Below are 27,822 nucleotides of genomic sequence, written 5' to 3'. Positions count from 1 at the left end.
AGCAGCAATAACAGCATAATCCAACCCCTATAATCATTTGTGAACTCGCTGGTGCCTCAACAGGTGGGATGACTGAGTGAATCCCTTCCCACAATCAGAGCAGGTGAACGGCCTCTCCCCAGTGTGAATTCGCTGGTGCCTCAACAGATGGGATGACCGAGTGAATCCCTTCCATCACTCAGAACAGGTGAATGGTCTCTCCCCAGTGTGAACTCGCTCGTGCCTCAATAGGTGCGATGAATGAATGAATCCCTTTCCGCACTCATAGCAGGTGAACGGCCTCTCCCCGGTGTGAATTCTCTGGTGTGCCAGCAGGTTGGATGACTCATTGAATCCCTTCCCACACTCAGAGCAGCTGAACGGCCTCTCCCCAGTGTGAATTCGCTGGTGTGTCAGCAGGGCGGATGACTGAGTGAATCCCTTCCCACACACGGAACATATGAACGGCCTCTCCCCAGTGTGAATTCGCTGATGTATCAGCAGGTTGGATGAGTGAGTGAATCCCTCCTGACACTCAGAGCAGGTGAACGGCCTCTCCCCAGTGTGAACTCGTTGGTGTGTTTCCAGCTGGGACGGGTAGTTGAAACTTTTCCCACAGTCCCCACATTTAGACAGTTTCTCCCCAGTGTGACTGCGCTTGTGTCTCTCCAGGTTGGATGATCGGCTGAAGCCTTGTCCACACGCAGAGCATGTGTACACTTTCTCCCCACAATGAACAGTGCTTTTTGCATACATAGCTGCTGGATGATATTCCATTCCCGATGAATCGAGTGACTTCGTCAGATGTTAATGTGATGTTTGAGCCTCCGGTCGATAAATCCTCCCCTTTTAACACCCTGTAAAGTGAATTTCATTCATGAAAAAGGGTGGATGAGAGAGAACCCACAAAAATACAAAGGCACTTTGAGAAATTGAACTTAATGAACTTGGTAATTTCTGGCACCAGCACTAGAAATAGTAGCCATAAAAGCTGCCAGTTTGTGGTAAAACCTAACTGGTTCATTAATGTCCTTCAGGAAAGGGAACCCACCTCCATTGAGAGCCCCACATGGGGAATTGTTGGTCCCACTGGGCCCAGAAATACTGGGAGTGAAACCCAGCAGCTTCTCCTCCATCTCCACTCCAGCTCAAACAGATGCAACAAACAGACCCACATAGGAGGCCAGGTATCCAAAGCGTCTTTCTAACATTTGCAGCATAGTTGAGAGGCGATTTATTCTAAATTGCCCTAGATTTGTAGACTTGAGATTCTAGATTTTGCTTTGTACCGGAATCCAGGTCAGCGATTGGAGCATGGACAGGATCATCAGAACGGCCCAGGTACAGCAGGTGGTGTGGCAAGCAGCAGAGGAGTGGTGAGGTCCAGGTGGAGTAGCGCCGGGAGATCGGGGCTGAGAGATTGTGGCCCACAAGGCCGAGAATTCGAGGCTGAGAGATTGGGGCCAAGGATAAGGAAGAGTTCGGGGCTGAGAGATTGGGGCCAAGGAGAGGGAAGAGTTCGGAATGGAGAGATTGGGGCCAAGGAGAAGTGAGTGTTCAGGGAGGAGAGATTGTGGCCAAGGAGAGATGAGAGTTCAGGGCGGAGAGATTGAGGCCCAGGAGAGGTGAGGGATCGGGGCGGTGAGATTGGAGCCCACAAGCAGCGAGAGTTCTGGGCGGTGAGATTGGGCCCCACGAGAGGCGAGAGTTCAGTGGGGGAAGAGATTGGGGCCCACGAAAGGCGAGAGTTCGGGGCGGAGAGATTGGGCCCCACAAGAGACAGGAGTTTGGGGTGAAGAGATTGGGGCCACAAGAGGCGCGAGTTCGGGGCCCGGGATAGGCAAGGGCCCAGGGACAGCATGGGCCAGACCACACTGCGATCTATGGGCAGTAGGAGTATGTGCACCAGGTCTGTGCAGCAGAACTTGGTCTCCAGTCATCTTGGTTAACCCTTCCCACTGGACCAAGACCTCGCTCTGTTCAGCCCGGCTGGTGGCTGGTATGCAACGGACACACGCGTTAAAAGAATCCACGCACAGGAATCTCCCACCCTTCAATATGTAATTCGGGACCTGGAATATCAGGTCTCATATTGAAACATCTGTGAACTCATCACGTTTTGGTGTGGAAGTGGGTCTTCCTCGATTCAAGGGACTGCCTAATATTATACTGTACAGGAGACCAGGGAGTGACTTCCGCATCCAGCACCCACCCTGATACAGAGCGGCTGGGAATTGCTGGGCATGCTGTATTTCATGGTGTGGGGGAGGCACTGCCCCTGGGATTTGCTGGTGTCGGGCCCGGAGGCTTTGACACGCAGGCTGAGAGCCGCAATCGGTGTTGCCCGGGACCTGAGAGCCACTCTCGGTGTTGCCCGGGGCCTGAGAGCCACTCTCGGTGTTGACAGGGGCCTGACAGCCGCACTCGATGATGCATGCGACCTTGTGCATGAGGCCTGGGAGCCACAATCGGTGCTGCCCGGGACTGAGAGTCACACTTGGTGTTGCCTGGTGACTGAGAGCCAAACTTGGTGATGCTGATGCCATGCTCACTCCAATCAGTCCACGGGTGCCTCTCCGCACAGGGGCATACTCTCCAGGGACCAGGCCTACCCACGTTGCCCCCCTGCTGATGGAGATAGGGCGTATTCGGAGCACTCTGGGTAAGATCATCCACCATTGTCACGGAGAGTAGGGCACAGGAGGCCATGCAGCCCATCCTGTCTGTGCCGGCTCTTTGGTGGAGCTGTTCAATTAGTCTCACTCCTCTGCTCTTTACCCATTGCTAGATATATTTTTCCCAGCAAGTATTTATCCAATTCCGTTTTAAAAGTTACAATTCAATCCACCACCCTTTAAGACCGTGCAATCTGGATTAGAACAATTTGCTGAGTAACAAATGATCCCACATCTCACCTCTCGTTATTTTGCCAATCATCGGAAGTCTGACTCCTCTGGTTACCTTCCCTAATGCCACTAGAAACACTTTCTCCACATTTACTCTACCTAAATCGTTCATAAATTTGTACATCTCCATCAAATCTCCTTTTACCCTTTCCTGCTCTCTGGAGAAAACTTCACCAGGATCTCCACATCACGGAAGTCTCATCTCCCTGGCACCATTCCTTCTGCACCTTCTCTAAAAGCTTGCCATCATTATGAAAGTTTGGAGCCCAAACTTGAACACAATTCTCCAGCTGAGGCCGAACCAGTGTTTTATAAAGGTTTAGCAAATTAAACATCAAATGCTGATATTTCTCAGATGGGGTTTAAAGGGCGAGGTCCATCTAGTCAGTTGGATGTGTCAATGATACTGTGAACCTAAAGAAGTGCATTTAGAGTGCAGAGCCAGGGACATGCTGTGTAACCGGGCGCAAACACTCCTGCACAGCCCACACATCACGTGTTTCCCATTTGGCATGGAAGTAATGTGTTAATTGCAACAATTCATTTCATTTGATTTCAAATTGTTTAGGATGGAAATTGAATCATGTTTCTATGATTTTTCCCCAACTCAGATTCAAGGCCTCAATTGTTCTCTTCATCTGTGTGCAGTCACAGGATTCCAAACCTGAGACTGTACATTGGGATTCCAATTCTGGGACTGCACATGGGGATTCGAACCCTTGGAGAGTACTTGGGCATTCTAACACTGGGAGAGTACATGGGGATTCTAACCCTGGGACCATACATGGGGGTTCTAACCCAGGCACTGTAAATGGGGATTCTAACCCTCGGACTGGAAATGGGGATTTTATCCCTGGGCGAGGATGTGGGCATTCTAACCCTAGGAGAGTAAATGGAGAATCTAACCCTGGGACTGTACATGGGGATTCTAACTCTGGCATTGTACATGGGGATTCTAACACTGGGAATGTACATGGCGTCCAGGCATTCGGGCCCCCTTCAGAGATGACTGAGCCTCTACTTCCCCGCAGTGCTCCAGGTGTGGTCTAGCCAGGGCTTTGTGCAGCTGCAGTGGGATGGCAGCACCCATAGAACAGTATGAAGGCAGGTAGCTTACTACTGACTTTAATTTTAAACATTTAATCAACTTGGGAAAACTTTTAAAACTTCAAGAGAAACTTTTAAACAACTTGGGGAAACTTTTAAAACCTCTGGAAAAAATGTTAAATAACTTGGCAAACCTTTTTTAAAACTCCGGGAGAAACTTTTAAAACTTCTGAAGAAACTTTTAAACAATGTGGAGGAACCTTTAAGAATAATTTTATTTTAAAAATGTTTTATTAAGCAATTGAATACTGTACCCCAATCGAAATAGAAAATAGTTTGGTGTGCTTTATTAGCATCATTTTCAGCCATTTGAAACCAGGTTACTCACGACGACACCCAGCAAGCAGGTGTGCCTCCGACCAGGCGACCGCGACATCACCCAGCCCCTCCTGCGGCGGGCTTATATCACTCCAGCGGCGGGTTTTCATCCCTGCAGCAGCGGGCCTACATCCCTCTCCTCATCGACGGCTGGACCTCCGCTTCCCCACTGGTGGCCTGGCTATGATTCTTTCACCCTCCTACTCCTTCCTGACCTCCCACTTGGAACTCCAGCAGACAACTGACTTCCTAATGCCTGCCCCCAACCAAGCCTCGGACCACTTACCAACAAGGGTGCTACTCAGCACCGAGCTTGCAGCCAACATTTTGCCTTCGGCAATTAGGCTCATACAGAAGTGCCTGGTCTCCAGTCGTCTTGGATCCCTTGCCACTGGACCAAGACCTTGCTCAGCTATGCCACCCCACGTTAAAAGAACTCACACACAGGCATCTTCCACTCCGTTAACATGAAGTTTGGGACCTGAAACGACAGGACTCCCATTGGACAGGCCAGAATGCCGCACCACCATAGATGCCCGGGAACTTAGAAGCTTTGACATCGACATCGCCACCCTAAGCGAGATCCGGCAGGCAGGGGAAGGCCAGCTCAAGGAACAAGATAGAGGTTACACCTTTTTCTGGAAAAGAATACCAGAGGAAGAACGCCACCTTCATAAAGTCGGCTTCGCCATCAAAATGAGCTGGTCGACAGCCGCAAAGACACCACCTCTGGGGTTAACGAACGCCTCTTGACGCTTCAACTCACCCTATCCCGGAACCAATGCGCCATAGTCATCGGTGCGTATGGCCCAACACTGGATGCAATGGATGAGACCAAAGAGGATTTTTATTCCAACCTCGAAACATCCCTGTCCTGTGTCCCCACAGGTGACAAACTGATCCTCCTCGGTGACTTCAATGCCAGGGTCGGCAAAGATACAGCCCACTGGGGAGGCGTGATTGGCAGTGAGGGGGTAGGGAAAGCCAACTCCAGCAGTATCCTACTCCTGACAAAATATCTAGAACATGAACTTCTCATCACCAACACCTTGTTCCGCCAGAGGGAAAAATACAAGGCATCGTGGTAATACCCTTGCTCTAAACGCTGGCACCTGCTCGACTATGTCATCATCCGAGCCAGGGATCGCAAGGTTGTGCGCATCACCCACATCATGACAGGAGCTGACGACTGTTGGCCGGACGACCGCCTGACCCATCGTCGACATTAACCCCAATGTGGAGGGGACAGCAGAAGCAGTGCCGCAAGAACGTCAATGTCGGTGCAATTAAAGTCCCAGCTAAGAGAGTCCTATACAGCCAATGCTTCACAGCTAACCTGACGTGCCTTGATGACGCTGAGATGCTGAATGCCCACAGTGCTTGGTCTGCCCTCCAGGCCTCATAACCAGTGCCTGTGAAGAGACACTTGGTCATTCAACCAGAACACACAAGGACTGGTTTGATGAGAATGATCAGAGATCCAAGAATTTATATTTCTGAGGCTCAAGCAACAACCCAACTCAGCAGCAGCAAAGCAACACTATAGGCGGCTCAAAGCTGAGGTCCAACAAAAAACCTGGCACCTAAAGAACAGGTGGTGGATGGAGAAAGCACAGGAGATACAATAACTGGCCAACAGCCATGATGTGCGAGGGTTCTTCATATCAGTCAAGGCCACCTACGGTCCAAACTCCCAAGGCCCCACCCCACTGCTGGCCAAGAATGGGGAAACACTCATCAAGGACACCGAGGTTGTCAAGGCCCGCTGGAAGGAGCACTTCGAAGATCTCCTCAATCGAGATTCTGAATTTGACTCGAGTGTTCTCGACTCCATCCCACAGTATGCGTCCCGCCCCCACTTCAGTGAAACACCAACGTTACATGAGTAGGAAAAGTCATAAGACAACTCAAGAACAACAAGGCTACGGGAGCGGATGGAATCCCTACTGAGGCGCTAAAGCATGGCGGAGATGTGTTGTTGGCATGAATACATGACCTCATCACTCTCATATGGAGGGAGGAGAGCATGACGGGAGATCACAGAGATGCAGTGATCGTGACCATCTTTAAAAAGCGGGGGCAAGTCCAACTGCAGCAACTACAGAGGAATCTCCCTGCTAATCAACCACTGGGAAAGTTTTTGTTCGAGTCCTCTTCAACCGTCTTCTCCCTGTGGCCGAGGAGCTCCTCCTGAAGTCACAGTGCCCCACGGGGCACATCGGACATGATCTTTGCAGCGCGACAGCTGCAGGAAAAATGCTTGGACCAGCGCCAGCCGTGATACATTGGCTTTTTCAACCTTACAAAGGGATTTGACACTGTGAACCATGAGGTTCCATGGAGCATCCTCCTCCATTTTGGATGCCCTCAAAAATGTCTCAACATCCTTCGCCTGCTCCATGATGACATGCAGGTGATAATCCTTACCAACGGATCCATTACAGACCCAATCCACGTCGGGACCAGGGTCAAACAGGGCTGCGTCATTGCTCCCACCCTCTTCTCAATCTTCCTCGTTGCCATGCTCTACCTCACAGTCAACAAATTCCCTGCTGGAGTGGAACAAAACTACAGAACCAGCAGGAAGCTGTTTAATCTTCGCCCCTTCCGGGACAAAGTCCAAGATAACCCCAACCTCTGTCGTTGAGCTACAGTACGTGGACAACACCTGCGTCTGCGCACATTCTGAGGCTGAACTCCAGGATATAGTCGACGTATTTACTGAGGAACACGAAAGCATGGGCCTAATGCTAAATATCCGTAAGACAAAGATCCTCCACCAGCTAGTACTCGACGTACAACACTGCCACCCAGTCATCAAGATCCACGGTGCAGCCCTCGACAACATGGAGCATTTCCCATACTGCGGGAGCGTCTTATCAACAAAAGCAGACATTGATGAGGAGATTCAACACCACCTCCAGTGCAGCAGTGCAGCCTTCAGCCGGCGGAGGAAAAGAGTGCTCAAAGACCAGGCCCTCAAAGCTACCACCAAGCTCATGGTCTACAGGGCTGTAGTAATACCCACCATCCTGAATGGCTCAGAGGCACGGACCATGTACAGTAGACACCTCAAGTCGTTGGAGATATATCACCAATGATGTCTCCACAAGATCCTACAAATACCCTGGAATGACAGGTGCACCAACATCCTGTGCTCGTCTAGGCTAACATCCCCTGCATTGAAGCACTGACCACACTCGATCAGCTCCACTGGGCAGGCCACACAGTTTGCATGCCAGACATGAGACTCCCGAAGCAAGTGGTCTTTTGTGGAGGTCCTTCTTGGCAAACGAGCCAATCGTGGGCAGCGGAAACGTTACAAGGACACCCTCAAAGCCTCCCTGATAAAGTGCGACATCCCCACTGACACCTGGGAGTCCCTGGCCAAAGACCGCCCTAAGTGGAGGAAGTGCATCCGGGAGGGCGCTGAGCACCTCGAGTCTCAATGCAGAGAGCATGCAGAAATCAAGTGCAGGCAGCGGAAAGAGCGTGCGGCAAACCAGTCCTTCCCACCCATTCCCTCAACGACTATCTGTCCCACCTGTGACAGAATCTGTGGCTCTCGTATTCGACTGGACAGCCGCCAATAAACTCAGTTCAGGAGTGGAAGCAAGTCTTCCTCGATTCCGAGGGACTGCCTATGATATTGATGAGATGGAGATTCTAACCCTGGGACTGAACATGGGGAATCTAACCCAAGGATTGAATATTTCTGGCCCTTCTCTGTTACAATTATGTAGGACTTAACCCAAAGGGTCGGTACTAAGCATCGCCTTTAGGGGAGATGTTGAGAAATTCGAGGTGTGGACAGTGAGAATAAAATATCTGATATACAACTTTACCCACTGGGACCCGGTTGGAAACAGACACTGACATCGCTCACTTTGTTCCTGAACCAAGATGGCCGCGCATGCGCGGTGCGACTCACCGAATCAAGCTGGCCGAGCGCTGAGCCCGCCTTCCTGCACGAAGATGGCCGCCGTTAGCCTGGGCCTGTGACCGGGAGAAAGCCCCAAAACTGCAACTGCCGATATGCCGGTTATTATTCCGGGCTTGCGGCAGCACCGATGCTTTATGAAGCCTTCCAAGGGACCCGCTGGTCCATTGCTCCCCTCCACCCGCTCAAATGGAACGCTTCTGCGGAGGTCATTTTGCCCGTTTCTCCTTCGCTACTACATTCCCCGCGCATGCTCCAAAACCAGCCACGATGCGCGCCTGCGCACTGAACTCCTGTAGTTTGGGTTCGGCACCTTCTCGCCCGTGGTGCATACTGGGTAAATAACCTGCCATTTAAAAGCTGCATTGGTGAATCGGTCAGGATATACTGGGATTGCATTGGGCATTGAACGATATTCATTCTGGCAGATATTGTTTGTTTCTGCTGATCTTAATAACCCCTATACCTGAGCTGGAGATTAATGTTCTATACAAATATTGAATAAATCAGCTTGGTTCAAACACACTGTGTCGAATGTTTGATTTCTCCATAACAATATCTACTTAATGTTCTGTTACCGACTGTTCCATTTTGGGCCTTTTCTTACTGTAGATTATTTCACTTCTCACCCAGTTCATCTTTTATGACATCAAATCCCAAGGTTGTTCTGTTTGAGTATTCGGCTTGTGCGTGTCATAAACTGAACCGGAGTGTCTCATGTTACACTCATATAACGTTCCTTTCAACCAACTATTGATTAAACTATGATGCTTTAGACTTGAAATCTATTATTTTGTACATTGTTTAACGATTTTTGAATGTGGTTACTATATGTAATAGTCTTTGAAATGTGTGATCTTTGTAACTATCTTTGCTGATTTTGAAAGTTTTGTTGATATAATTTCTTGTTACTTACATAACTTGCAGAATTTCTTGCATCAAGATAATTGTTTAAATATTTCCATTATCGGGTCTTTAGCTCCTCCACTGATCCCTGTGAACAACCTTTGGTTCGGGACTGGGTTTGGGTGCGAGTTTAGGGTTTAGTGGTTGTGGTTATTTGTTAGGATTGGGGTTAGTGGTTGGGATCGTCAGTAGGATATTAGGCACCTTGGAATCCCTGGCCAAAGACCACCGTAAGTGGAGGAAGAGCATCCAGGAGGGCGCTGAACACCTCGAGTCTCATCGCCGAGAGCATGCTGCAAACAAGCGAAGGTAGCGGAAGGAGCATCTGAGAAACCAGACTCCTCACCCAGACTTTCTATCAACGACTGTCTGTCTTACCAGTGACAGTGACTATAATTCCCATATTACACTGTACAATCACCTGAGAACTCACTTTTAGAGTGGAAGCAATTCTTCCTCAATTTCGAGGGATTGTCTATGATGATGATGATGAGGCTTAGGAGATAGTAATTCTCTGAACACCTCGAGTCTCAACGCCGAGAGCATGCAGAAGTCAAGTGTAGGCAGCAGAAAGAGCGTATACAAACCAGTCCCACCCACCCATTCCCTCAACAACTATCTGTCCCATCTGTGACAAATCAGTGGCTCTCGTATCGGACTGTTCAGCCACCAAAGAACTCACTACAGGAGTGGAAGCAAGTCTTCCTTGATTCCGAGTAACTGCCTATGATGATGAGTAATTAACATCGAAACCATTATTGACAATATAAGTGTCACTGGACGTGTCCTTTTCCATTTCATGCCTTTAACCTCATGCAGACGAGTCACAAAACTGCCTCACAAATTGTTCATTCAAAGAACCTTATTTCCTGAAAGCCTCATTTCATCCCTTCTTCCACATCTCTACAAATCTCACCGAACATTTAATTAGTGACATTAGATTTTGGTATTTTGGAACAAGATCAGACGGATACATTTTCTGCGCTGGTTACATCAAATTATCAGCCTGTCTGAAAAGTGCTTCTGACAATAACCTATTACAAAATTGAAAAAAATAGAAAAGCAAATTATAATTTAAATGGAGAAAAATTGCAAAGTGCTGCAATACAGAGGTAGTTGGTGGTCCTTGTGCATGAAACACAAAACGTTAGTATGCAGGTACAGCAAGTAAACAGAAAGGCAAATGGAATGATGACCTTTATTGCAAGGGGGATGGATTATAAAAGGTGAGAAGTCCTGCTACAACTGCACAAGATATTGGTGAATCCAAACCAAGAGTACTGCATACAGTTTTCATCTCCGTATTTCGGGAGGAATATGCTTGCATTGGAGGCGGTTCAGAGAAAGTTCACTAGGTTGAGTCCAGTGATGAGGTGATTGACTTATGAAGATAGGTTGAGTAGGTTGGGCCTATACTCATTGGAGTTCAGAAGAATGAGAGGTGATCTTATTGAAAAATACAGGATAATGAGGAAGCTCGACATTGTGCTTGCAGAGAGGATATTTCCACTCACAGGGGAAACTAAAACTAGGGGGCAAAGTCTCAGAATAAGGGGCCGCCAATTTAAAACTGAGATGAGGAGGTATTTCTTCTCTCAGAGGCTTGTAAATCTGTGGAATTTTCTGCCCCAGAGAGCTGAGGAGGCTCGGTCATTGAATAAATTTAAGGCGGAGATACATAGATTTTTCAGCAATAAGGGAATAAAGGGTTATGGGGTACGAGCAGGAAAGTGGAGCTGAGTCCATGATCAGATCAGCCATGAGACCGATGCCTGTTCCTACTTTTTATGTTCCTGTACCAGGCCCCACCATTCACCATGTGATTCCACCGTGATATCTTCATCCATTACTCAACTTTTGCCCTCACTAGAGGTGGTTTCAGCATCATGACCATTGCCCACACTAAGACTCTCTAATTCCCGAATGGTGCACAAACGCCAGCATGGACTGGCTATTTTGAATGGCCCATTTATGTGTCGTATATCCTGTGTAATTTTGTAGTCTCAGTGTAAGTGGTCCCTGGAATTGGTGCCTCAGTGTAAGTGGTCCAAGGATCTCGTGTCGCAGTGGAAGTGGTCCCTGAATTTGGTGTCTCAGTGTAATTGGTCCCTGGATTTAGTGTCACAATGCGAGTAGCTTTTGGATTTGTTGTCGAAAGCACCTCGTCACTGGGACTGAGTGCAAACCCGCAGCCCAGCATTGCATTCAGCACAGAATGATCCCACTCAGTCTATTCCCAATTAACACGGTCCACATTAATTCAACAGAAACAACCCAGTTTCCACAAGTAACTGCTGCCCCACATTTAACTTCAGTGAAACACGCAATTCTAAACATTTTAAAATAAAAATGAACCACATCATAGCAAAACAGAGCTGATTAATTTCAGTAAATCGCCCTCACTCATACACCTCCTTCATCCCGACTCTTCAACTCCCTCTCTAAATACAACTCCTCACCCCAGCTCCTCTTTCACCAATACAATTTCATTTTTACCATCACTTACAGCAATGATCCACACTGGAGGTAAATCTCAGGAGCTTCTGTGTGACGGTGCGATGATCACTGGACAATAAAGCGCAGAGACGGCGGGGAGGGGGGGTGGGGGCTGCTCATTATCCTCGATGTGATATAATCCGCTTTCCCACTGATTACTGCAGACAGACATGGTCACCTTGTAACAGAATGGTCAGTGTGACGTCACTTTCTGAACACGAGCACACAAGACAATGTGGTATCAATAAATGGTAAAGTTATTAAACACCCCGCAATTGCATTGTAAACAAAATGGAAATAAATTGTTGGAAAATAATTGGTGAAGATAATTATTTATCTCTGTGCAATTGACGAGCAAACATTAAGAGTGTCATGTTTTGCTCACACACACACATAAATATTTACATATATAGCAAAGAATGTGTGTGTGCCCTTTTCAATTGTTCTGCTCAACCCGATAACGATGATGTGGAATTTAGGACCCTGCGGCAGCCCATCCGGCGGTGCTTGCTCGGTCAGGATACAAAGAGACCGTGCGCTGTTCCTCCTACCACTGCCAAGGGGAATGGGGCAGATATTTAAAGGGACAGGGACTCCCCTTTCTCTGCTACTTTATAGTTAAAGGGACAGTCCAGTTTATCTTGGGGTGTCGGAGGACTTCACTAACCGAGCTCCCATTAACAGTCTCTCCCTTCTGTACTGTGCAGTGATTGTAAAGCTGTCCATTTCAGTGACTTGAGCATTTCTAAAATGTCTCACTGATTTTGATGATTCAATTGTATAATTTGGAAAGAGTCCAGATTTGTGCAGTGTGACGAAGATTTCATTTAAAGGTGGAGTAAAATTAGTTTCAAAATATTCTGTTCTAACCGTTCCCCAACCCCCCAAATTTTAGAACACTACAATACTGACTGGGAAGGTCCCAAGTTCAATCCTTGATCTGGGCTGTTGGTTGACCTCAGCCAAGGCAGCAGTTCAGGGGTTATAATTGTCCTCAGTACCATTGGGCTAAATAAGAGTAAAAACCATCCACTGCCCCTGCTCTTCAGACCGATCAAGTGACGTCAACTGGGAAGTGTGTGGATGTCATTTGAGGACAGGATTTGAGGCTGTGATGCCTACCACAGTGGGAATCCTGCTGGCACTCACTGTGTCGACTGACGGTGAGGCACGAGAGGTTTTCTAATGTCTGTGGAATTGCACCCAGCCAGATTCAGCACTTTCTGGAGATAATACATCTCAGGCGATGAAAGGAATGTTGGTTTTAGAGAGTGAGGATGGAGGGGAGAGTCTTGAATAAGGAATTTACAGCTTAGGGGGGACACGAGAGGACAAGATGTTCTGTAGAATCTGGAATAGTGTGTTCTGAATTTCAATCCTTTACTTAAAGTAACAACGTTTGTAACCACCATTTGCAGAGTATTAGAAGAGGAGGATCTGCAGCTGGGAAACTCAAACCAGACATCACGTCAAGATTTGACAGATTCCCTGGATTGATCAGGATCAGCTTATCATCAGCCTTTGTAAAAACACCAATCACAGCGGGGAGAAACAGGACACATGTTGTGTGTGTGGATGTACCTTAAACAATCGTTCAGCCTGTGATACTCGTGCGCCCACCTGACTCAACACTGCAAATGTGGGGACACGATTGCTGTTGCACATGGACAGTGATTCAGTCGCTCATCTCACCAATTGACATTCGAGGCGTGAGATAACAGTCTTTCTCCTGTGAATATAGAGCGAGGTTATTAGGCTGTGATGTGTTTACTTATTCATCTAGTTGATTCTAAACCTTTGCCAATTATTTGATGTGATTGGTTTAGAGAGAGATGCTCTGAGGTTTTGTGGAAAAATATTTCCGAGACTGTATAATATATAAAGAGAGGTTTATTAAATCGGAGACAAAGCTTTGGGAGAAGTGTTAGATACACCTGTCTCTGAACCAGCTTCACAATTTGATATCTCCAGTGAGGTTCTTTTATCTTACAAATTACATCACTTTACATCATGTGCTTTAGCACTAGTCCTTAAGTCCAATCGTCGCATTACAAGGTTTACAAAGCTTTTCATACAATTACTGTCCAAGGCTGAGCTCTTGATATAAACCAGCCTCGCATTGTGACAGGAATTATATACATCCAAGAGGACTAGTTCCCCTTTTATCAACAAAAAAAAAAGTGGCAGGCTTTTTGGCACCGGTATAGACAAACATACCCCCACTTATCTCTCCAGTTGTTCATTATCTCACTTTCCTATCTCCATAACTCAAGGTCAGCATACCTTGAAGTCTAACTGTGTTTTTTTGCAAAAACAAATTGCATCAGTATTGTACCTTACAAAATTAATTCAAGGGGAAAATAAAAACAAATGTTTGATCCCGTATGCTAGTCAAGTATATGTCCAAAAATCCGCTCCTTTTGGTCCTGGAGGATGTTCACGAAATCCAGATGACCACAATGATAGTAGCATGGTGTCATATATTCATCCTTTGGGATATGTTACTTCCCTGATGTTCCGTATGTCCACCTTGCCTGTAGCTCCAGGCTACCCTTCAAAGATAGTGGTCAGTATCAACGTCGTCTGTTTCTTCATCCTTGGTGTTTTCAGGTATTTCCATCAGGTGTGCTGCTGCTTCTTCGGCGATTACACTGGCTACTGGCATCAGTCGGGCCATCATAACTTTACAGCAGATATTAAAACACCCGATAATCAGACAGCAAGTAACTATTATTACAACCAGAATAATTACTCCATGCATAAGAGAGGACCCCCAGGATTCCCCTAACAGCCAGTCAAACCAGCCAGATCCTCCTGCTGTCGTGGATAACTTCTTTACCTCCCTTCTTATGTGATCAGCGAGGTTGGTTATGTTTTCTGAATTATCGGGAATGTAAGTGCAACATTCAGCTCCAATTAAGGCACATGTGCCCGCACTTTGTGCTAGTATCTAGGGCCATTCGGTTCTGGAGTACGATTGTGCGTATGGTTACAATTTCAGCCGTTAAGCCCTCCATTGCTTCAGCAGTGTCGTTAACTATCTGTTCCAGTACCCTCTCTAGGTTACGTAATTCATCCATGGTGCGTCCTATCCCGAATGGGAGCATCATAACCCCAAATAGCCTCTCTACCGAGGTAAGAGCTCATATTACTCGACCTGGTGTCTGTACTTCTGCTAAAGTATGTACCCGTCTGACAAAGGTGACCACATATCCCAAATAACAGGACCCCCTCCAGTCCTGTGGCAACCAGGGGTAGGCCTTGTGCTCGCACACAAAATAAGTGCCATTGTATGCTGTTAGATTCGATCCCAATCTCTCTCTCAGCCCCCGTCGCCACCTAATCTTAGGGTCCCAGTCCTGGCTACATGTCTGATTCTTCAAACCCTCCATTTCAAGGAACCCCTGGTTTATTGCTTCGCTGTCTGTTATGTTCCAACTGGTGAGGTTAAAGTATTGCGTACAATTGCTATATCCTGCTCAAAACCTGTTTCCTCATCAGTCAGGTTTCGAGTGAAATAAATGTCAGCGGTGGGTCTTCCAACTCCTGACGTGTTGGTCAAAACCAGGAACGGGGGTCGTACCGACCTATTGTATTCCGGCTGGTACCATCCGTCAATGCATCTAAAAGGAACCCCCCCCCCCCCCATCCCCATCTCCATGTTTCTTTATTACCCACTCCGCTACTTCCGAAATGTTAAGGGAGATTGACCTCAAAGGGATGCCTCCTTTGCTATGTATGGGGATGTGCGAACATACCCAGCAAATGGAAAAGTTCCCATTTTGCGCATAAACATAAGACATGTACAAAAAGGTATTCACATATAACTCTCGTTTCGGTCTAGCTAGCAGGCCGGACCAAACACGAACTATGATAATCGCACCGATCACAATATATAGTTTCATCTTATTACTCTATAATTAACAAATAGTCAAAATGGCCGTATGGCTTGCTTGAAGAATCTTTCGCTGTCAATCTGTAAATAGACAAACAACAACAACTAATACGTGTGCTAAACGGCTGGTTCAAAAACCTTAAGCTGGGTCCAATGCTTCCATTGTCCGTTCCCATTAACATCGATGCAGGCACCAGTGTCCCCGCTGATTATAACCTCATATGGTCCTATCCATTTTGGGGCAAACCCCAGTTTTCCCGGGAGGACCCTTACCATAACGCGACTTCCCGCAAACGGGACTTCAGGGAGCTTTGTAAGCTCTGCTTCCGCGTCTCTTTCTTCCTGATTGTCCCTAACTAATTTATGCATCCCTTTTAATTGAGTACTTAGTTCCAAAACATACCGTTTTATTTTGTCTTTTAATGGGCCGACATCGGCTCCCCCTGTTATGATGTTCTCTGGTAATTGCATCGCCCTTCCTGTCATTAGTTCATAAGGGGTTAATCCGGTTGTCCAGTTTGTCGTGGCTCTTAACTTCATCAAAATAATGGGTAATACTTCCATCCACGTTTTTCCTGACGTTTGCATGGCCTTTGCCAGGGCGTTCTTAAGGGTATGGTTCATGCGCTCTACCATCCCAGAACTCTGCGGGTGGTAGGGGATGTGGAATTTTTGTTTTATGCCCATCAGCTGGCATATTGTTTTTACAATCTTCCTGGTAAAGTGGGTGCCTTGGTCAGAATATCCTTACCACTGTTGAGGCAGTGCAATCACGTGTGGGGAAAGCTTCCACCCACCGGTTAAGTTGATCTATAATCACTAGGCAATATCTTTTAACATGGGATGGGGGCAAATGACCTGTGAAATCAATTTGTTACATGTTCCCATGGCCCCCGTGGACAGGGCTGGTGTCCCATTTTAATATTAATGGGCCGGCCTGGATTATATTGTGCGCACGTAACGCATCGATGGCAATGTTTGGTGATATCTCTCCCCATCCCTTTCCACCACCAATCTCTCCCAAGACTCCCGGTCATGGCCTCTCATCCTGAATGAGACAGGCCATGATGCAACTCCAATAAGGTATTCTGTATGCATTCAGGCGCCATTACCTTGTCGTTTCGTCTCCGAACGTTATCCTTCCCTTGCGTTGCGCCCTGCTTTGTCCACATACCTATTTCCTCTTCAGAAGTGTCCTGGTATAGTTTCTCAATACTTGTCTGTTCGTCTCGGGCCCCAGCGGCACTGACTTAATTTTAATAATTTAAAATCATCATCAATGGAGAGTGTTTTTTACCTCTTCAAATTCTTTTTTTTTCCAATTAAACCGATATCTTTTTCACAACTGGTATTTCGTAAGTTATGTCTTTATCCATCGCAAACACCCCTTTTTTTTCCAGATCCTAATTAGTGCATTACGTCTTTTTTTTTATTAGATCACCTTTCTTCAAATTAGGTTTTGTATTTAAAATCATCAGACAATCGAAGACACTTTTTCTTTCCAATCGTTCAATTTGTTTATTTTCAAAGTTGCGTCTTTATCTTTTTCTTTTCTAAACTGCTAAAGCTTACTGTTTTAGCCTTTTGCAACAGTCCATTTTACACCTTCACAGATAGCTCACCACTAGCCCAGGAGTTTGACCTGATCCCTGAAGGTATTTCTAGATTTAAAACTTTTTTCTTTTAAACTGAGCTCGAAGCTTTTGTGTCAAGGTTTGACACAAAGGAAAATGCGAGCGTTTTAAAAGGCATTCTTTATCTCATTCCTCGACTAAATTTATGTCTTTCAACCCAATTGCATGTTTTCTTTCGACAAGTAAGTGGGCGTGACGAATAAATTCTTTATTTTTTTACTACCAGGACCATGAATTTTTATCTTTTATTCAACAAACCTATCCTTTGTGCATTTCCTAGCTCTGTAACTTATTATCCGTATATATCCACACCTGCGTTTCTAACTTAAAATGTAATACCAGAAGGTTCACACTTTCTAAAACTTCCCATATACAGGACAACACTACGAAATGTTAAAAAAACTTTCACTCTGTTTGGAAAAGGTGGGTGGAGCTAAATCAGTCAGCCACTCCATACCTTCCCAAACAGGCTTTTCATTCATTCCGCTGTCAAAATCACTCAAGTATTCTCATTCAAAATAGACATCACAAAAGTCTCTCTTCATTCAACAAAGCTTAAGTCTGGCCAGTTCTATTTTTGGATCCATATGTCACTTAAGATAGTCACCATCAGCTTGTTTATGGCATTACGTAATTACGCAAGTTACAATTAATGATAGGAATTAATTAATGACCCGGGCAGCCCGCGTTTTACATTCCCTTCCTTACCTTCCATGTTCGCCAGTCTCGGACGTTTCCCTTTGTTTCTGTAATACTCATGGCCATGACTACTCTGTGGAGACCCTTTGTCTTTGCAACAAAGCTAGAGTGTTTCCTTACCACCGGAGTTTCGCCTCTAGGTTGGAGTGATCAGCTCCCTTCTGCACCGACCTTATTTACTAAAGGGACAACTCAAACTGGTTAGTCAGCCTCCTCCTGCTATCTACTTACTCGTATCTTATACACTATCCCATCGTGCTCATACACCTCTCTCTCAGTCTCTAACACCAGATACCAGATACTGTCTTAAGTGATCACGTCTGATGAAACTGTATCCTGTTTGTGACGCCATTTTGTTGTGGAAAAATATTTCCGAGACTGTATAATATATAAAGAGAGATTTATTAAATCGGAGACAAAGCTTTGGGAGAAGTGTTAGATACACCTGTCTCTGAACCAGCTTCTCAATTTGATATCTGCAGTGAAGTTTTTTATCTTACAAATTACGTCACTTTACATCACGTGCTTTAGCACTGGTCCTTAAGTCCATTCATCGCATTACAAGATTTACAAAGCTTTTCATAGAATTACTGTCCAAGGCTGAGCTCTTGATATAAACCAGCATCGCATTGTGACAGGAATTATATACATCCAAGAGGACTAGTTCCCCTTTTATCAACAAAAAAACAAGTGGCAGGCTTTTTGGCATCGGTAAAGACAAACATACCCCCACTTATCTCTTCAGTCATTCATTATCTCACTTTCCTATCTCCATAACTCAAGGCCAGCATACCTTGAAGTCTAACTGTGTTTTTTTGTATAAAGCACAATGCATCAGTATTGTCCCTTACAAAATACATTCAAGGGGAAAATAAAAACAAATGTTTGGTCCCGTATACTAGTCAAGTATATGTCCAAAAATCTGCTCCAACAGAGGCACACATTCAGTCCAGTATCTGAAAGTGATTAAGAGAGTGGGTTTTGTGTTTAGTGATCCCGGGCGTGTTTCTGACACCTTTGCTCGATACCAAGGCAAGGAGAGGTACTCTGGAAGGTAAGAGGAACTGGGACTTGTCCCTGAGAGTAACCAAAGATATGAGACTGAAATAATGTAGAGTTAGAAAGTAGAAAATGCACAAAATGGTGCAGTCGGCAACAGGATATAACTTAGTCCCCTCTTATCTTGGAGACATCAAATATCGCCACACTCTGTTATTTATAATATCAAATTATTAAACTCCAGCCCAGTTATAGGGGTTATTCACATCAGCAGAAACAAATTCCAACCAACACAAGAAACAAGATTCAGTCAGGAAGCCATTAACACCAGCAATAACAGCAGAATCTAACCCCTGCAGTCACTTGTGAACTCGCTGGTGTGTCAGCAGGTTGGATGACTTAGTGAAGCACTTCCCACACTCAGGGCAGGTGAACGTCCTCTCCCCAATGTGACTGTGATGATGCATTTCCAGTTTACAAGGTTGGGTTCAGTTCTGCACCCGCTGTGCACAGAGTGAGAATAAAATCACTGAGCTGATGATTCTCTCTGCTGGGCACTGCATCTTTTGTGCTGGTCCAATAGGGTGAGCCCATGCTGCCCCAATAAGGTGAGCCCGGGATGGCCAATAGGGTGAGCCCAGGCTGGCCCAATGGGGTGAGCCCAGACTGGCCCAATAAGGTGAGTCGGGCTGGCCCAGAGTCACCAGGCAACAATCAGCACAAGAAGACTCCCTTTCAGGGGCCACTGACCTGGTCACAAACATGTGGTCCAATCAAACTGACAGGCAACCTGAAGCCCCGCCCACCCATTGTCCCTGCTGAAAAAGCCACGCATGCGCCGCGAGACCCGCCCAGACCAAGATGGCGGCCGCTCAGCACGATCTCCAACGCCCCACCCTGGCGAAGTTGGCGGCCGCTGAGCCTGCTCGCCCCGCCCTGAGCAAGATGGCGGCCGCTGAGCCCACTCCCCCGGACGCTCATTGACCGTGTCTGTAACCGGTGGGTAAACACGGGGTCTGCAGGCTGTGATTCGGGGCCTGGGGACCAGCCCGGGTGTGTTTGAAGCGGATGGTGCGGAGTGTTGTCTCTCGGGCCTGGGCCCAGACTTGGGCTGTGTGACCCCTCTCACTCCCCGGGTTTATTAACCCAGGAAACTATTGGTTCTGCACTTTGTGATTGACAAGCAGCAAGCCCCGCCCCCTCCTGGCCCGAATCATTCCATGCAGGTGGTGCAGGGAAATAGGACTTGGGAAAGGCACTTCGGCTGGGGAGGGATACACTTAGACTGGGGTAAGGCACTTCGGCTGGGGAGGGATACACTTAGACTGGGGTAAGGCACTTCGGCTGGGGAGGGATACACTTAGACTAGGGTAAGGCACTTCAATTGGGGGAGGGATACAGTGGGACTGGGGAAACGCACTTCAACTGTGGGAGGGATACACTGGGACTGGAACAATGCACTTCAACTGGAGGAGGCACTTCAACTGGGCGAGGGATACAATTGGACTGGTGTAAGGCACTTCGGCTGGGGAGGGATACACTGGCACTGGAACAATGCACTTCAACTGGGGGAGGCATGCACTGGGACTGGGGGTAGGCACTTCAACTGGGCGAGGGATACACTTGGACTGGGGTAAGGCACTTCGGCTGGGGAGGGATACACTGGGACTGGAGTAAGGCACTTCAAATGTTGGAGGGATACATTGGGACAGGAACAAGGTACTTCAACTGGGGGAGGGATACACTGGGACTGGGGTAAGGCACTTCAACAGAGGGAGGGTTACAGTGGGACTGAGGTAAGGCACTACAGCTGGGGATGGCATATACTGGGATTGGGGTAGGGCACTTTGGCTGAGGAGGCATGCACTGGGACTGGGGTAAGGCACTACGGCTGGGGGAAGCATATACGGGGACTGGGGTTAGGCACTTCAACTGGGGGAGGGATAAACTGGCACTGGGGTAAGGCACTTCAACTGGGGGAGGCATACATTGGGACTGGAGTAAGACACTTTGGCTGGGGAGCGATACACTGTAACTGGAGGAAAGGCACTTCAACTGTGGGAGGGATACACTGGGTGTGGAATAAGGCACTTCAACTGCGGGAGGCTTACACCGGGACTGGGCTAAGGCACTTCAGCTGGGGAGGGATACCCTGGGACTGCGGTAAGGCACTAAGGCTGGGGGCGCATATACTGGGACTGGGGTAAGGCACTTCAACTGGGGCAGGGATACACTGGACCGGGGTAAGGCACTTCAACTAAGGGAGGGTTACACTGGCACTGGGGTAAGGCACTTCAATTGTGGGAGGGATTCCCTGGGTCTGGAATAAGACACTTCAAATGGGGGAGGCATAAACTGGGACTGGGCTAAGGCACTTCAACTGGGGGAGGCATGTACTGGGAATAGGGTAAGGCACTTCGGCTAGTGGAGAATATACTGGCACTGGGGTAGGGTACTTTGGTTGGGGGAGGTGTGTACTGGGACTGGGGTAAGGCACTTTGGCTGGTTTAAGGCACTTTGGTTGATGGAGGCATATACTGGGACTGGGACAAGGCATTTTGGCTGCGAGAGGCATGCACTGGCACGGGTGTAAGGGACTTCGGCTGGCAGAGGTGTGCACTCGGACTGGAGTAAGGCACTTTAACTGGGGGAGGCATGCACTGGGACTGGGGGAAGGCACTTCAACTGGGGGAGGGATACACTTGGACTCGGGTAAGGCACTTCTGCTGGGGAGGGATACACTGGGACTGAGGTAAGGCACTTCAAATGTGGGAGGGATACATTGGGACAGGAACAAGGTACTTCAACTGGGGGAGGCACACACTCAGACTGGGGTAAGGCACTTCAACAGAGGGAGGGTTACACTAGGACTGAGGTAAGGCACTACAGCTGGGGGAGGCATATACTGGGATTGGGGTAGGGCACTTTGGCTGAGGAGGAATGCACTGGGACTGGGGTTAGGCACTACTCCTGGGGGAGGCATATACTGGGACTGGGGTAAGGCACTTCGGCTGGGGGAGGGATACACTGGGACTAGGGTAATGCACTTCAACGGGGGGAGGGATACCTGGAACTTGTGTAAGGTACTTCAACTGGGGGAGGCATGCACTGGGACTGCGGTAAGGCACGTCAACTGGTGGAGGGATACACTGGGACTGGTATAAGGCACTTTGGCTGGGGGAGGCTTTCACTGGGACTGGGGTAGGGTACTTTGCTTGGCGGAGGCATGCATTTGCACTGAGAAACGCTACTTCGGCTGGGGGAGGCATATATTGTGAATTGGGTAAGGCACTTCAACTGGGGAGGGATACAGTGGGACTGGGGTAAGGCACATCGGCTCGGGGAGGGATACATTGCGACTGGGGTAATGCACTTCAACGGGTGGAGGGATACACTGGGACTGTGGTAAGGCACTTCAACTGGGGGACGCTAACACTGGGACTGGGGTAAGGCACTTCAACTGGGGGAGGGATACACTGGGACTGTGATGAAGCACTTCAACTGGGGGACGCTAACACTGGGACTGGGGTAAGGCACTTCAACTGGGGGAAGGAGACACTGGGACTGGGCTAAGGCACTTCACCTGGGGGAGGCATGCACTGGGACTGGGGTAAGGCACTTCAACTGAGGGAAGGATAAACTGGGACTGGGGTAAGATACGTCGGCTGGGGGAGGCATTCACTTGGACTGCATTAAGGCACTTCGGCTGGGGGAGGCATGCACTGTGACTGGGATCAGGCTCTTCGGCTGGGGGAGGCATATGTTGTGACTGGGGTAAGACACTTCGGCTGGGGGAGGCATGCACTCTAACTAGGGTAAGGCACTTCGGCTGGGGGACGTATGCAATGGGATGGGGTAAGGCACTTCAACTGGGGGAGGCATAAACTGTGACTAGGCTAAGGCACTTCAACTGGGGGAGGGATACACTGGGACTGGGATAAGGCACTTCAGCTGGGGGATGCATATACTGAGATTAGGGTAAGGCACTTCGGCTGGGCAAGGCATGCACTGCGACTGGGGTAAAATATTTTGGCTGGGGGAGGCATGCACTCACACTGTGGCAAGGCACTTCAGCTGGGGGAGGTGTGCATTGGGACTGGGGTAAGGCACTTCGGCTGGGATAGGCATAAACTACGACTGGTTTAAGGCACTTCGGTTGGTGGAGGCATATACTGGTACTGGGACTGGGACAAGGTACTTTGGCTGGGAGAGGCATGCACTGGCACTGGTGTAAGGGACTTCGGCTGGCAGAGGTGTGCACTCGAACTGGAGTAAGGCACTTCAACTGGGGAGGGACACAGTGTGACTGGGGTAAGGCACTTCGGCTGTGGGAGGGATACACTGCGACTCGGGTAACGCACTTCAACTGGGGGAGGGATACCTGGGACTTGTGTAAGGTACTTCAACTGGGGGATGCTAACACTGGGACTGCGGTCAGGCACTTCAACTGAGGGAGGGATAAACTGGGACTGGGGTAAGGCAATTCAGCTGGGGTGGCATTCACTGGGACTGGTGTAACGCACTTCAGCTGGGGGAGGCATATACTGGGACTGGGGTAAGACAATTCTGATGAGCGAGAAATGCAATGGGACTAGATTAAGCCACTTCGAGTGGGGGAGGCCTGCACTGCTACTGGGTTAAGGCACTTCGGCTGGGGGAGGCATATACTGTGACTGGGGTAAGGCACTTTGGCTGGGGGAGGCATATACTGGGACTGGGGTAAGGCACTTTGCCTGGGGGAGACATATACTGGGACAGTGGTAAAACACTTCGGCAGGGAGAGAAATGCAATGGGACGAGGGTAGGGCACTTTGGCTGGGGGAGGCCTGCACTCGGACTTGGGTAAGGCACCTTGGCTGGGGGCAGGTGCACTAGGACTGGGCGAAGGCACTTCAGCTGGGGGAGGCATGCACTGGGACTGGGGTAAGGCACTTCAGCTGGGGGAGGGTTGCACTGGGACTGGGGTAAGGCACTTCAGCTGGGGAGGCAGACACTGGGACTGGGGTAAGGCACTTCAGCTGGAGGAGGCATGCACTTGAAATTTTGTAAGGCCCTTCGGCTGGGGGAGGCAAATACTGGGACTGGGGTAAGGCAATTTGGCTGGGGGAGGCATGCACTGTGACTGGGGTAAGGCAATTCGGCTGGGGGAGGCATGCACTTGAACATTGGTAAGGCACTTCAGCTGGGGGAGTGATACACTGGGACTGGGGTAAGGCACTTCAGCAGTGGGAGGCATATATTGGGATGGTGGTAAGACACTTCGGATGAGGGAGAAATGCAATAGGACAAGGTAAGGCACTTTGGCTGGGGGAGGCATATACTGGGACTGGGGTAAGGCACTTTGCCTGGGGGAGGCATCGACTAGGACTGGGGTAAGGCACTTCAACTGGGGGAGGCTTATACTGGTACTGGGGTAAGGCACTTTGGCTGTGGGAGGCATATACTTGGACGGTGGTAAGATACTTTGGCGGGAGGAGAAATGCAATGGGACCAGAGTCGGGCACTACTGCTGGGTGAGGCATGCACTGGTACTGGGGTAAGACATTCAGCTGGGGGAGGCATATCTTGGGACTGGGGTAAAGCCCTTCTGCTGGGGGAGGCATGTATTGGGACTGGGGTAAAGTACTTCTGCTGGGGGAGGTATGCACTGGGATGGGGGTAATGCATTTTGACTGGGGGAGGCATGCACTGGGACTGGGGTAAAGCACTTCGGCTGGGAGAGGCATGTATTGGACTGGAGTAATGCACTTCGGCTGGGGGATGCATGCATTGGGATGGGGGCAAGGTACTTTGGCTGGCCCTTGCTATCTTATAGGGAGCTCTGTCCTCTGTCACTTCAGGAATTCAAAGTGGATCAAGTTACAATTTGCAAAGTCAGTGAGACCTTGGGATGGGCGGTTCCAGTTACACATTCCAGTGAAATCTCAGGGTTTGGCTAATCCTCCAAGGGAACAATCATAGACAAATGGTGCGGCGTGGCGGCCATTTTGGCAGTACAAATAAGCGCGTTCTTTATTAACCCGCTCCCTCCCTCTGCCCATCTCTCACCTGCTGACTTACCCACTGTGCACACTCAGCTCACACTGCCCGGCTGATTGACGGCAGCTCCCGACCAATAGGGAGAGTGGGGGCGGGGCTGGAGGACCAGGCAGGCGGTTGATCCTCCAAGCAATCACAGTGTACGAGAGGTGGGGCTTGCAGCCCCGCAGTAGGCGGGGCTGGGTCTGGATCTCGCTCATTGGCTGAAACTCTGCCCCATTGTTAAAGCTGATGTCCTTCAAACTCCAGGAGGAAATGGGACATTTCTGTCGTGGCTTTAAACAGATGGAACTCTGTGGGGTGGAGGAAACATTGCAGCATTTGGTAGTGAAGGATTCATTCAGGCCAGACAGCGGGGATTATTTCTGGAAGTAACACAGTGTAGTTGTTTCTGTTGAAACAGATGAAACCCTGTCGTTGTGGAACAACCACACTTCTCGTGTCCTGGTCAATCACGTGTGCAACAAGTGTCATCATGGAAGTAAAGGATGGTATCAAATTGGAAAAAATGGCAGATAATGTTGTGAAGGACAGTGGAAGGCCAGAGGATTGGAAATTTTTAGAAACCTGCAAAGGACAACTAAAAAATGAAAAAGACAGAGAAGATAGCAGATGAGAGCAAACTAGCAAGAAATATAAAAACAGACAGTAAGAGCTTCTACAGGGATATAAAAAGGAAATGAGTATCTAAAGTAAACATTGCTCATTTAGAGGATGACATTGGAGAATTACTAATGGGAAACACGGAAATGGCAGAGATTTTGAACGAATATTTTGTATTAGGCTTCACGGTAGAGGACACTAAAAACATACCAACAGTTGCTAACCAAGGAGCTATTGCGGAGGGGGAGTTGGGGGGGATGACTTAAAACAATCACTATCACTACAGATAAAGTGCTAATCAAACTAATGTGACGAAAGGTGGACAAGTCCTCTGGACCTGATGGCATGCATCCTCGGGTCTTAAAATAATTAGCTGCAGAGATAGTGCATGCATTGGTTGTAATCCACCAAAATACCCTGAATTCTGGAGAGGTCCCAGTGGACTGGAAAACTGCAAATGTAACACGCTTATTCAAGTAAGGAGGGAGACAGAGAGCAGGAAACTATACATCAGTTAGCCTTCCATCTGTCAGTTGGAAAATACTCGAGTTCATCATTAAGGAAGTACTAGCAGGACATTTAGAAAACCATACTGCAGTTAGGCAGAGTTAGCATGGTTTTATGAAAGGGAAATCATGTTTGACAAATTTGCTGTAGATGTTTGAGGATGTAACGAGCAGAGTGGATAAGGGAGAACCACTTGATGTTGTATATTTTGATTTCCAGAAAGCATTCAATAAGGTGCCACACAAAATATTACTGCACATGCTAAGAGCTCACGGGGTTGGGGATAATATATCAGCATGGATAGAGGATTGTTGAACTAACAGAAAACAGAGAGTCCGGATAAATGGGTCATTTTCAGGTTGGCAAACAGTAACTAGTGGGGTGCCGCAGTGATAAGTACTGGGGCCTCAACTAATTACAATTTGTATTAATGACTTGGATGAAGGGACCGAGTGTAACATAGCCAAATTTGCCGATGGTACAAAGATAGGTGAGAAAGCAAGTTGTGAGGAGGACGCAAAGAATCTACAAAGGGATATAGATAGGTTCAATGAGTGGGCAAAAATCTGGCAGATGGACTATAATATTGTAAAATATCAGGTGATTTCATTTGGTAGGAAAAAAAAAGCAAATTATTATTTAGATGTGGACGATTATAAAATGCTGTTATACAGAGAGATCTGGGGATTCTTGTACATGAAACTCAAAATGTTTGCATATAGGTACAGCAATAATCAGGAAGGCAAACTGTATGCTGGCCTTTATTGCAAATGGGATGGAGTCTAAAAATAAGGAATCCTGCTACAACTGTAAGACCACACCTGGGCTACTGCGCACAGTTTTGGTCTGGACTTGTCTCCATTCTCGTGCCGAGAGGATTGACACACCCAGATGGGAAGGACAACATTTGGGTACACTGATTCCCCACCAATTCCTATTCCCCTTCTTTCTGGTGGATATGGAGGGGCCACTGTGTGTAATGAGCAAGTCATTAAGAATTGTCAGCAAGCTCATTCCAATTGGAGATTTTATTCACTGGAAACTTTCACACACGATTCTAGATTTTGTACCAAAGATCAATTTAGGATTAAAGTTAAAGTTCATAATTTTATTGCAAACTAAATTTCTGTTGAGAATTGCTGAATTAAGGGGAAAGATAACCAACAGTGTTTCTTAAATGGACACTGCAGCCCCGAGAACACAATCAGCAATATATCCAGAATATTAAAGTCCAGCCCAGTTACAGGGTTATTAACATCAACAGAGACAAACCACAACTGTCAGAATGAACATGGTTCAGTCAGGATGTGATTAACAGCCTCAATAACAGCAGAATCCAACTCCTGCAGTCACTTGTGAACTCGCTGGTGTTTCAGCAGGGTGGATGACTGAGTGAATCCCTTCCCGCACTCCAAGCAGGTGAACGGCCTCTCCCCAGTGTGAACTCGCTGGTGTGCCAGCAGGTTGGATGAACAAGTGAATCCCTTCCCACACTCCAAGCAGGTGAACGGCCTCTCCTCAGTGTGTACTCGCTGGTGTGACTGCAGGTGGGATGACTGAGTGAATCCCTTCCCACACTCAGAGCAAGTGAACGGCCTCTCCCCAGTATGAATTCGCTGGTGTGTCAGCAGGATGGATGGCTGAGTGAATCCCTTCCCACACTCCGAGCAGGTGAACGGCCTCACCCCAGTGTGAACTCGCTGGTGTGTCAGCAGGTTGGATGAACAAGTGAATCCCTTCCCACACTCTGAGCAGGTGAACGGCCTCTCCCCAGTGTGAACTCGCTGGTGTTTC

General features: G+C 48.0%; 1 protein-coding gene across 1 annotated transcript; it reads right to left on the bottom strand.

Annotated features, from left to right (window-relative positions):
- Positions 1-348: 348 nt before the first annotated feature.
- On the bottom strand, positions 349-27,815 carry LOC139235369 (zinc finger protein 436-like; the record flags this gene model as incomplete). The annotated part of the gene is made up of 2 exons (XM_070866512.1): positions 349-721; positions 27,394-27,815. Coding segments are annotated over 2 exons (795 nt in total), but the record flags the coding sequence as incomplete, so codon positions are not given.
- Positions 27,816-27,822: the final 7 nt, after the last annotated feature.

This window comes from Pristiophorus japonicus, chromosome 23 (genome assembly GCF_044704955.1).
Source record: "Pristiophorus japonicus isolate sPriJap1 chromosome 23, sPriJap1.hap1, whole genome shotgun sequence".
In the NCBI taxonomy this organism is placed as follows: Eukaryota; Metazoa; Chordata; class Chondrichthyes; family Pristiophoridae; genus Pristiophorus; species Pristiophorus japonicus.
This window is presented reverse-complemented; position numbering and strand designations above follow the sequence as displayed.